Source organism: Chamaea fasciata, unplaced genomic scaffold, assembly GCF_029207755.1.
Source record: "Chamaea fasciata isolate MVZ Bird 193981 ecotype frontalis unplaced genomic scaffold, bChaFas1.0.hap1 SCAF_24, whole genome shotgun sequence".
Lineage (NCBI taxonomy): Eukaryota > Metazoa > Chordata > Aves > Passeriformes > Sylviidae > Chamaea > Chamaea fasciata.
The window spans coordinates 4728019-4739916 of NW_027094109.1; the positions used below are offsets into that span (position 1 = coordinate 4728019).

General features: G+C 51.4%; 1 protein-coding gene across 2 annotated transcripts; it reads right to left on the bottom strand.

The window, feature by feature from the left end:
* Nucleotides 1–1329: 1329 nt before the first annotated feature.
* On the bottom strand, nt 1330–11819 carry TLCD5 (TLC domain containing 5). 2 transcript variants are annotated; one of them, XM_066203488.1, is made up of 3 exons: nt 11739–11819; nt 5850–6054; nt 1330–4515 (listed from the first exon to the last, which is right to left on the bottom strand). In XM_066203488.1, the coding sequence occupies exons 1-3, from the start codon at nt 11748–11750 to the stop codon at nt 3986–3988; spliced, it is 747 nt and encodes a 248-aa protein (XP_066059585.1). In that variant the 5' UTR covers nt 11751–11819; the 3' UTR covers nt 1330–3985. The 2 variants fall into 2 exon arrangements, with proteins under 2 accessions (XP_066059585.1, XP_066059586.1); XM_066203489.1 differs by lacking the exon at nt 11739–11819 and adding an exon at nt 7481–7549.
* Nucleotides 11820–11898: the final 79 nt, after the last annotated feature.

Below are 11898 nucleotides of genomic sequence, written 5' to 3' on the forward strand. Positions count from 1 at the left end.
TGGACATTGTGCCCTGAGTTCCCTTCTCTTCCTCCATCCTCTGGCTGGAGGGGGGATTAAAAAGAAAGAGGTGAAAACCTAAAGAAATGAGGAATGTAATTTCGCGTTTGAGGATTGTGGCACTGGACAGATCTCCGTTTTCTGACACAGTTCAAACAACACAACACAAGCCCTGCTGAAAACCTTTGTTTGGTAACATTTGAGAAGCTGCAGAAGCTTCAGAAACTTTCTTCTTCCCATTCAAAATTATCTGCCCTAATTATCTCCATGTACCTTGATCTATTCCTTCGTTTATTAATTTCCTAAGGACCTTTTACATTTTCAACCTACCAGCTGCCAAACTGGAACTTGAGGCAAACAGGGCATTGATTTCTTTGGACGTGGCAGACCCCATGGAATTAGTGTAACAGCAGATTTCAAAGACTTCAAATGCTGCTTTTACATCAGCGTCTGGACTACTGCTGCAAGGGAATAAAGCCGTGAATATCAAAAAAATTGCCATTTTTTTTTCAAGCACAAATAAGGAGTGCAGCTACAAAGAGAGGGCAGAGGACTGAGAGAGGAGGTTAATTTTACAAAGCTCAGCTGCAGGGCCAGCAGGAGAAGCAAAAGGCAGGCAGCAGGGTTGCCTGTGAAGAAGTAATGGGATGATAAAAAATGAAATTAATTGGGTGTAGAGGGGCAGATTTCACTTTTCACAGACAAAGCACGTCTGACCACTGACAATGCCAGGTTCTGTCACTTCTGGGGACACGAGACCTGCGAGACACTCGCAGCTGTAAAGCAAAGCTTCAGAACTCTGCTGGACTTTCTCCTCCGCTCCTGGAAGTGGCTCAGAGGTTCAACCAAGTCCCAGCACAAATTCTTGCAGGCTCTGAGACCCCTCCAGCCCCAGGCTGGGCACTGTAAACAGAACAACATCTCCAGAGGGCTCAGTGCTGCCCAGCAGCTGCTCCCCAGCGCTGGAGGATTTTTTAAGCTGGACTTAAGGGTTACATGCAAACAACTAAATTGGATTAACTATTTATAGAAGCCAAGACTTTTGGCATGATGGATCTCTCTGGCTGTGGCCATCAGCAAGCAGAGTGGCTGCTTACCAAGCCAGCACCACAGGGCTTTCCTGGGCAGGAATATTCATTCATGATTGAGAAGGGCTCAAGGTGTGGAAACGCAGGAGAACCTTCTCCCGTGGCATCCAGGGCATGGAAAACAAAGGGAACGTTTTGCTCCGTCCTACTGAGTCTTTGAGGTTGGAGAAGCCCCTCCAAAACCATCAAGGGCAACCTGTGACTTTAGAGCAGCACCCAAACAGAGAAAAGCAATCCCTCATATAATTAAATAATCTTTATTTTTATAAAACATCATACAAAGCGTCTACACCATTCACTGGTGGAACATTAGTTGCTATTACACAGTAATTCAGACACAAGTTATTATTTCACACTAGTTCTGCAGTTTCCTCTCGCAGTTGGCTCTAGCCACTACAGACTAGCCTGAGGACAGGTCCCACCCTGTGCTCCACAGCTTGGAATTTGTACTTTTGCGTCTGTGATTCTACGCTGGAGCCCACTGAATGGGCCATGAGGCCTTGCTCTGCCTCATAAAGCCATTCCTAATTGCCCTTTTGTGTTCTTGTTTACCTTCCAAAGCCTCACAGCTGAGCAGTGCTCTCCCTTCTTCCAACCAAGTTTCAGAAAAGGAGACCACTCAACCATTGTATTTAAAGATAACTTCACAGAGGTGATTCACAGAAACTGCAGTCACTGCCATCCTCATCCACCTGGGCAGGCCAGGGCTGTAACCCCATAAAGCTGCACCCCAACTGGAGCCCAAACCACCGGGGGCTGCTCTGCAAACTCTTCCTGGTGGGCAGGAATGACCAGCCTGTTCCCCCTTTCTCCAGGAGCTGCTGCTGACAGCCCTCATTCCCTGCTCGGGCCGGTGGCTGAGACTCTTGTGGCTCCAGATTCCTGCCATCCTGACCGGGGAGAACCCACCAGACACCTTTTCCTCACCTTGGGGGGCTCCCTGTGAAGCTGCCCTCACTCCCTGTGACCCCTGCCCTTGATCCCCTTTGCAGAACACCTCCCTCCTGCTCTTGGGATGCTGCCAAGTGCCCACATTGAGGTGACAAAGAGCTGCCGATGGCTCATAGCGGGAAGTGCTTCGCTCAAAGCGACTTGGATACAGCACGGCGTGACACAAACCACCGAGAGCTCACCAAAGGTGGCACGGTGCTAAATGGAAACAGCCTACGAGGTAGGTAAGACTGGACCCACTTCCCAGAGTGGGTGAAGTTGAGGCAAAAAGGCTCCTGGATGTGCTCAACAGAGCAGCAGGGCTGGGAAAAAAAGAACCAGCAAGCCCCAAGCAGCCCTTCTGGTCTCCTTTCAAGGCTTGATAATGCTGAATGAGTCAAGTTTCCTTTCCAGGACCAGCTCAGCAGTTGGCTCTGCTCATCTCAAGGGGTTTTTTTGGGGGGGGTTTCAGGTCTTTGGCTGCAGCAGGCAAGGCTCAAGCAAAAGGGAGCACCTGAGCTGCACTGGAGGCTCGAAGGAAGTGCTCTAAATCGCAGCAGCAACAAAGGAACAGCTTAAGAACATGCAGTGAAATAAACTCCAGGAGCTGCCAGCTGGGCATGGCTTTTCCCTGCAAATGGGACCAGATAAGTAATGCTTCTTTTTCTCCCAGTCAAGTTTTGTTTTGTTTTTGTTTTCTTAAAAAAAAAGACCAGATTCTGGGCCTCTCATTTCTTTAATAACTAAGCTGTAAAATAAATCTCCCTGACCCTCCAAATGTTCACTTTTATGAAACGACTCAGAACCAGCCAGAGGGAAATCAAAGCCCAGGGTTCAAGGCATCAGTTCAGATGAGGGAGAGCCAAGGTCAGTCTGTGGCTTCCACAGGGCAGATTCTGGGCAACCAGGAGACCCAATTTGGATTTGGGGCACAGCAGGGGGAATTTTGGTGTTCTGGAGACAAAATCAGGGCTTGGCTCATCAGCAAGAAAACCCCCGACTGGCAAATCCTGATGGGGTTCCTCAAAATGGAGTGTGCTGGCTACCCAAGGAGCCAAAAGCAGTGTTTGCAGGGGAGTTTTAACAGTCAGGGAAGAAGAGGGAAAAATCAGGAAATTTTTTCCCTTCTGGGTCTGTGTCTTTGGGTGTATTCACAGAGCACCTAGTCCTGTATGGCGCCAGTGCCGATCAGAGCTTCTGGACACTACAGAAAATAAGTTATCAATGTGTTAATAAATAAGTTGTTAAAAGGAGTTAGAAAGGGTAGGAAACAACAGCCTACCTAAAATACTGATTCTTCCAGAGTCTAGCTCTAGCTCGACCACCAAACTCGTTTCTCCCCAGGGAAACACAGGGACAATGACCCAAGTGCAGATAACAACCATCACTTTGCATTTATATAGCACCTCTCAAGTAAAAATCCGAAAGTGCATAACAGATGGAGCAGCTCCATCGCCCCCAAGTCGCAGAGGGGGGAATTAGGCACAGAGTTAGAGTTGTGTGACTTGCCCAAGGTCACACAACGAGGTGGTGGAAGAGCCAGGAATCCCAGCTTGGATTCAACACTAGGACATGCTTCTTCCTACCAGCACAGAGAGTCACTCCAGCTGCCTAGACTGCACAGGACACGGAGACCTAGCGTCACCTCCTCCCCTCTGCCAAGATCCTGGAGGAGTTGGCTACAGACATCACTATTTACACCTGCACTAGTTGTCTACAAAATTAGCCCTTCTTTCACTCACGGTTCAGGCTGTGCTTATGTACACACCGAGCCAGGCTCTGCCAGGCCGAGCACTGCAGATCCAGTGAATCCGTGGCATAGCTCCATGGATTTCGGTGGAGTTAGGCCAGGGATAAATTTGGAGCCAAACGTGCGTTGGCTCCTCTCCCTCCAGCGGCATTCCAGGCACCATCCCCCTCCTTTCCAGCCCACCAACTCCAGGAACTCTTCGCTGGGCAATCCCCCCTCAGTGGCTTTTGAGGTGCCCGTTGGTTTTCAAGCACAGCCGGCGGCTCCTCCACGCCTGGTACTTCTTCATGCTCTTCCTCCTGGCGAAGCGGCAGATGCTGACCATGAACACCCAGGACACCACGTACATGACCACCCCTCCCAGCTTGATGTACCAGCGGGGCCGCGGCGAGGCCAGCTCGCAGTACATCAGCCACGCGCCCACCCCTATGCGCACGCCCGTGAAGAGCACCACGAAGAGGAAATCCACCAGGTCCCCCGTGAAGGTGTGGTAGAGGCCCAGCTCCTTGAGGAACCAGCGGGCCTGCAGCAGCGGGTTGGTGATCTCGCTGCCGAAGATGACGGCGTTGACGTCGGCCGCCGACTCGCCCAGCGCCAGGGAGGCGGCGATGCCCACGATGCTCACCAGGTGGTGGGCCAGCATCAGGGCACCCTCCGTCTGGAAGTACACGCACCAGCACAGGTCGAAGATGAAGTAGCCCAAGCTAAGGCACAGCCCGTGCACCTGGAGGGTCGTGTTGGGTGTCCCTGGAACGTAAAAAGCAGTTTTAAGGCGCGCAGGCAACAGGCAGGGGGGTTGGAATAAGCCAGGCGAGACTCTCTTGTCTTCATGCAGGAAAAGCCAATTCTTTACTCACATTGATGCCTTAGGAAGGCTGAAACAGAGCTAGAGAATAAAACAGGTATTTATTGAAAGGCCTTTAGGATACACCTTGGGCAGGAGAAGAGCCTGGCCTTAAGCTAAAACATAAAGCATCAACATCACTTATTTTATACAGTTTTCACTGTATAAATTTTCACCGTATTTCACTGTATAAGTTTTCACTCACTGTATTTTATACAGTTTTCAGATTTCACGTGAAACACCTGTTGGCTGGTAGTTTTCTTACTACTTCATGTATTGGTCAGAAAGTGATTTGTTTGTAGGTGCCAAGATTCAGGTTGTTTACATTTTTCCTTTACAGCTTCTCACAGAACAGATTATTATTTATATAATATTTGTATGTTATTGTTTATACACATGCACTTATTTTTCAACCCCAGAATAGGTTGTTGTGTTAACAAACCTTTCATACCAAGATTGTTTTTTCATGGGAACTTGCAAATTGCTTAACTACACTTAGAAGAGATGGCGGGCTAGCTGTTAATTTAACAGAGCAGGGCTGATTTTATGAGGCCTTTCTTTTATAATCCTTCTACCTGTCCACGACATCAGGGTGTTCACCTCTGGCTCGCACTGGTGACAGCCCGGCCACAGAAGTCACAATGCCACAGTTGTCAGCCCGGCAGCTGCGCACACGTAATGGCCACACAAAAGGTCACAAGCTCTGCCAAACTGCAGCTGGGGAGGGGCAAAATTACAGCAGCAAAATCCAGTACCAGGCTCCCCATTCCTCTGGGGCTCTCCACCACAAAGCGGCTGAGGTATCACTGCAGTCATCGTCCCTCAAGCGGGCTGGGGACTGAGGAGGTGGGGGAGCCCCTGGGGGAGGTGGACTCGGTATTTTCTGAGCTTGAGAAGAGCTAGCTCTTCCCAAGGGAAATTTTTCAGCAGTTTTTCTTTTTCCCAAAACGACCTTGTGTAAACAATATTCCTTTTTTGTAACAGGTGTTGTTGGCTATTTCTGTTGCTGAGCCAAGGGGAGAGGCGTCAGCCCTACGGACCAATAACGGGACTTTTAGCCCAGCGTGTTATAAAAGGGCTGGATGAATTGTAAACAAACCTTCTGATTTCTGCTGCCTCCTGACTGGAGTCAAACATCTTTATTTCGTGTCCTATTGTGACAGAAGGAGGTGGGAGAAGCCCAGAGGGAGGTGGGAGAAGCCCTGGGGGAAGTGGGATCAGGGGTTTCCTCCCTCACCTGGGTGGCTCAGGGGCCAGGGGCCGTCGATGAAGCCGATGTAGGCGGACAGGCAGGTGGCGAGGATGCCGTGGGTCAGGGTGACCAGCCTGCAGCTCCACTCCAGGTTGCGGTGCCGGTAGCGGTGGCAGAACCACTTGTAGAGGCAGAACCAGGCCAGCAGGCTGCAGGCTGCACGCAGGGGCAGCGGGAACAGCATCCTGTCCTGGGGACAGCGGGAAGACAAAGTGAGCAGCAGGACGAGCCTGTGGCAGTGTCAGCACAGCTCAGCACAGCTTTGCTCCCTAACCATCCCAGCGCTGCTTGCTGCTGACAGACTTTATCTGTGTGAAAACCACTTCATTCTCCTCACTGCAAACTTTTACGGGCGCCAAAACCTCCAAATCTTCTGGATGCAAAATAATAAGAATCTACATCTGTAAAGATTTTTTTCCCCAGCAGTATTTCCTCGACACACTGTGCAACAATCTCTCAAACAAGCAAAAGGCAAATTGCCAGAACAAAATTCCAGCACATAAACACACTTGTGGATGTTGCTGAAACCCTCCAAATACACATTTCTCTATTCTACACCTCGTTCACATGATGCCTTCCCATGAAATGCGTGTCTCACCACTCCTGAGCATTCAGGGAAGCGCAGCGAAAGCAGCTGAGTCAGGCTTTGGGATACAGGAGTTCCCAGTTGTGCAACAGCCAAAGCACCACTGGTACTGCTGCCCAACTCTGGCCTGGCTCCCAGGGCTGGGAGCACCAGAGGGACTCCACGGGGTGAGGAGTCAGAGCTGCAAAGCCCAACCTTCCTGTTTGGCCTGCTGGAGCGTTCCCAGGGATGACTGGAGGCTGGGTAAACAAAACCATTATGTTTTAATGGGCCTTGGGAACACGGGGAGATGAAATAGGGATGGGACTAAGTGCTCTGAGCAAGCATTTCCATTCACATCCCTGGTGCTCCAGGTCCAGACTCAGAGCAGATAAAGGAGGGAGAATTCTGCTGTGACAAAAGATGTCCCTGTCTGTGACACTAGAAAGGCCAATATCATTTAAAAAGCAGCAATAATTACAGACCAATAAATAACAAATAACTCCATATAATATGCATAGAAACAATAAACAAACAAATAACACGTCACCGTATATAAAATGATGCATACAATTTTATATTATCGCATATATTGTTGTGTATCTATTATACATAACAGCTATATATTATAGGTATACATGTATATATACATGTGTGTGTATATATATACGTGTATATATATAATATATATGGATATGTATATTATTATGTATATTATACGTATACATATATTATAATTTGTATCACCGGTAGCAGTAAAAGCCGCCTCTACAATAAACACACGTCCCTAAAAACCCGGTGCAGAACAGCCCGAAAACGATTAAAACCCCTTATGAGCACCTCCAGCGAAGCACCGTTATCCCGTTATCCACATTTTTTTTCCCAGCCCGAACGGGAAGATGGAGGAGCTCACGGACCGTACCGAGAGCACGAAGCGCAGCCCCCCCCCGCCGCCCCATCCTCCCGCATCCCCATCCCGCTGCGGCTCCCGCATCCCCTGGGGACAGCGACAGGGACACGGACGGGGCCAGGACCCTTCCCCAGCACCCACCTGCCGGGCCGAGCTGCCGGAGCCGCCCCGGATCCCCGAGCCAGCGGCGGCCGAGGGGCACCTGGCGGCCGGGAGGAGGGACGGCAGCCATGGGGATGAGGAGGAGGAGGAGGAGGAGGGACGGGGGGAGGGAATGGATGGCAGGAAAGCCCGCCCGCAGCGCATCCCCGGCAAGCCGCCCCGCTCCGCGCACATCCCTGCTGGGTCATGGCATGCCCTGAGCTGGAAGGGATCCACCGGGATCGTCAGCTCAGCTCCTGGTCCTGCACAGACCCCCCCCAACAATCCCACCCTGTGCCTCGGAGCGTTGTCCCAAAGCTCCTGGAGCTCTGGCAGCCTTGGGGCCGTGCCCATTCCCTGGGGAGCCTGGGCAGTGCCTATTTTCCTATATCCAACCTAAATCTCCCCTGGCACGGCCCCAGCCCTTCCCTGAGTCCCGTCCGTGATCACAGAGGTCAGAGCTGCCCCCGTGAGGACGCCGCAGACTCCAAATTGTCCCCTCCAGGTGAAAGCAGCCAAGAGCCCTCAGTCCCTGCGGACCCTTCACCCCGCTGAGCCCAGCTGCCAGACCAGTCACGTCCCCACACGGAGCACCGCCGTAGCCCGGGGACACAGGAATCAGTCCCACACCCTCCCCGCCCGCTCCGATCACCCCGTGTGTGACAGAGATCCCGGGCACAAAGCACACCCAGCGCCCGCTCTCCTCACCCCTGGTGTGAGCAGAGCCTTCTGCAGAGCTCCAGAGCGGTGTCAGGGCACAAAGCACACCCAGCGCCCGCTCTCCTCACCCCTGGTGTGAGCAGAGCCTTCTGCAGAGCTCCAGAGCGGTGTCAGGGCACAAAGCACACCCAGCGCCCGCTCTCCTCACCCCTGGTGTGAGCAGAGCCTTCTGCAGAGCTCCAGGGCGGTGTCAGGGCACAAAGCACACCCAGCGCCCGCTCTCCTCACCCCTGGTGTGAGCAGAGCCTTCTGCAGAGCTCCAGGGCGGTGTCAGGGCACAAAGCACACCCAGCGCCCGCTCTCCTCACCCCTGGTGTGAGCAGAGCCTTCTGCAGAGCTCCAGAGCGGTGTCAGGGCACAAAGCACACCCAGCGCCCGCTCTCCTCACCCCTGGTGTGAGCAGAGCCTTCTGCAGAGCTCCAGGGCGGTGTCAGGGCAGCACAGGTCCAAGGTGACACCCCCCCTGAGGGGTTTTGTCACCCAGAGTGACACCCTGCCCTGGACATCCCCTACATCTGCAGCAGTTACAAAGCTCAGCGATTTCTTCTCGCTGCAGGCCTCCAGCGCTGCCCGTTCCCTCTCCTGCCTGCCACATCCCAAATCCAGGGTTTTAAGCAGGACACCTAAAGCAGCTACAAAAGCTCCTCCGCCTTTCATGAGTTACAGTCAAAACAACCTCTCACACCCAAAAACGTGGGTTCGGTTTTCTCCTTCATCCCGATGGTGGGAGTGGCTTGACCTGCCTTTTATAGTACCCATAATAAGTGCTTTCAGCTAGGTATTCAACAAGATACAGATCTTACTTTTCCAGTTCAGGCCAGGGACAGGTTCCTACTGCTACAAAATGCTCATCCTCCTGCTTTTTCAGCACATCCTCCTCAGCATTAACAGTGCATTTTCTTCTCTGACAAGTCTGAGGTCTCCTCTTGCTTCCCTCCGCCTCTGCTGGCCCTCCAGTAACACCTGAGATGGAGCTGGTTTAGTACTTAGTTTAGGACAAAGAAAAGTGTGGACAGGTGGGAAATTATAAGGCTGATGTTTTCACATTAGGAGCATGGTTAGATGGAATATTAGGGGGAAAAAAAAATTTGGCTGTGAGGGTGATGAGCAGCTGGGATGGAATTCCCAGAGAAGCTGGAATTGTCCAAGTGTCCAAGGCCAGGTTGGACCAGGGCTTGGAGCAACCTGGGATAGAAGCAGGGGATTTTTGGAATGAGATGAGATTATCGTTAAGGTCCCTTCCAACCCAAACCCTTCTAGGATTCTATGAGCAGCCAGGAAGAAAAATCGATGTTCCCAGAGGAGCACTCAGAGTCCCAACACGGCACAGACCATTTAATGCAGGAGCTGGGCCACAGAGAAGCTGTGGGTTGTTTTTTTTTGTTTCCAGCACAAACTTTGCACTTTGGTGAGATGCAAGGCAGCGAGCGAAATCACCTCGCTGTGGATTGTACCAGAAGTGAGGTGCAGCTTTATACACCAATTTTCCTGTTTGCTTTGTGCAGAGTCAGCCCTTTCAATGGGCTGCGTTGCCCTGCCTCGTTTGGCCGCTGTTCAGAGTTCAGCAAAACAGCTCAGGGCAGGAACCTCTGCAAACAGTTGTTTGCACACTGCTGCCTCGTTCAGTGCAGCCACAGCCTCCCCCAGCTGCACATCCTCCCCTCTGCTCTCCTGGACCTGTTCTAGCCAGAGCTCAGCACTGAAAAGCATCAAAGAATGTATTTATTATCTTAACCACACTGGGGAACTCCTTGTCCACAATTAAGCTGGGAATAAACAACTGGAAACCTGGGAGTTCAACAGGCCGTTAGTAAAACTCAGTTTTTGTGGCTGGAAAAGCCCTCAAGGACATTTGGCAGAAAAAAAGCACCTCCGTGAAAAATCACATTCTTTGAAATAAGAAATACAGCGGGATAGTGGAGCTGGCTGATTTTCTAGCATCACATTAGAGGGTTCAGCACTCAAATTGTCCTGGGGTGAGATCTGGCAGATGAGAACCTGAGGGCACTGATTTGGCATCAAACCTGCCCAGGTCACTCTGGCTGCACTGGGATGTGTCCCAGGGCTGCCCCTCAGCTGAAGGAAGAGGTTTTTCTCACCGGAGGCCAATCCAGGCTCTCCCCCACTCCCAGCAGGTTCCCAACCAGAAACAGCCACTCAGCGGTGACTTAGGTCACCTTATAACCCCTGAGATGTTCTCATGCTTTTATTTGCCTCTCCAAAAAAAAAACAAACCACAGACAAGTTCCCCTGCAACTCTTCTGAACTGGGCATTGCCCCAGTGACACCCAGCACCAGAGAGGCCGAGAGAAAACAAAAGCAGCCTGGGATGTAGGAGGCCATGGCCAGAATTTGGGTTATTCCTGTGTCCAGCAAGAGCAAACTCCTCAGTTTGGTGGCTCTGAAGCTCCCCGCAGCGCTGATTCATTGGCAAAGCAGGTTGCGGGTGCATTGCTCACAAAGCTGAGCTTCAGCTGAGCCTCACCTGCCCCTCACAGCTCCAGCCTGACCTCCAGAGCTCCTGGCTCAGCCTGGGCTCATTTCCTGAGCTGCACAAAGGGAACGAACCAGAGACTCTGGCACCCTCAGCCCTCGCTCCAGCTGCCTCCTCAAGACCCAGAACAAAAGAACATCACAGCAAATCGGTTCTTTTTCAAAAGAGAACATGACTTTATTGGAGGTCCCGTCACTCAGAGGAGGTTTTGGAGGAAACACAGGGAGCCTGGCAGGTGCCCACGCCTCAGGAGGCCACTCTGGCTCCTGCTTTTCTAAAAACATCAGCCCAGGATCTTGCCCGGGTTCACAGCAGCAATGCTTTCAGTGGATGTGTCCAAAGTGAGGTTATTTCAGGTTATTTTTTAATCTCTCCAGACACCCTGAGGAGCCCCAGCCAAAGGCTGATATCTGCCCTGAGCAGAGCCAAATTCAGTGAGATAAAGGCAGTGGAGGAGCTGCATTCTCACTGCTCCCCTCCCTCACCTCTGCATTCGCTCCTCAGCTCTCAGTGAGGCTTTTAGAGGAGACTAAATCTGAACTGCGGCCTTGAACAGGGGGAAATTCACATTAAAACCCCAGGGAGAATGTCAGAACACGATTCTGCGAGGTAAAGAAAACGAGAGAACTGTTCCATGCTCTGAGGCCTGCTGGTGTGGAGCAGATGTCACACCAAGATCTGCCTAAACATTACTGCCACCCCTGGAAACAGTCACATATTTGACTCATTAACCATGAATTCAGCTTAACTGGCTTGCAAATGAGGCAACCCCAGAAGAGAAAGAGCATCCAGGGGGGCTCTTCACTATCCTCCCTCTCCCACAGAAAGCCTGATTATTCTTTTTAAGCAATCCCAGCCTATGCCGACACCCGCTCGTGGAGTTTATTGGCACAAGTCTAACTCCTGACTCTTGTTTGCGAGGGCCTGAGTCAGTCCCAGAGAAATCACTCTGCTCTGAGACCAGCACCTGCCCCAGTGGAAGCATTAAAAGAAGAGTAAAGGAAATGTGTCACTAAAAACAACGAGGTAAAACAATTGCCTCACCTTGAGTACCATCACTTCCCACTCTCAAAGGACAACTCCACTACACCCCTGCAAGCACTCCAGTCTTGTTCAGAGTCTTTCACTCGAGTGTTTAGCCAAGCATGTTGTCCAAATCCAGGATTATTAAGGAGGGTGAGGCTCAGGAAATCTTTGTCAGGTC

Bases quoted from the DNA above. Each gene is read 5' to 3' on its own strand.
- TLCD5 (XM_066203488.1), bottom strand. The intron at 4,516-5,849 runs GTGAGGGAGGAA...TTTACGTTCCAG, and splicing joins CTGGCCCCTGAGCCACCCAG to GGACACCCAACACGACCCTC.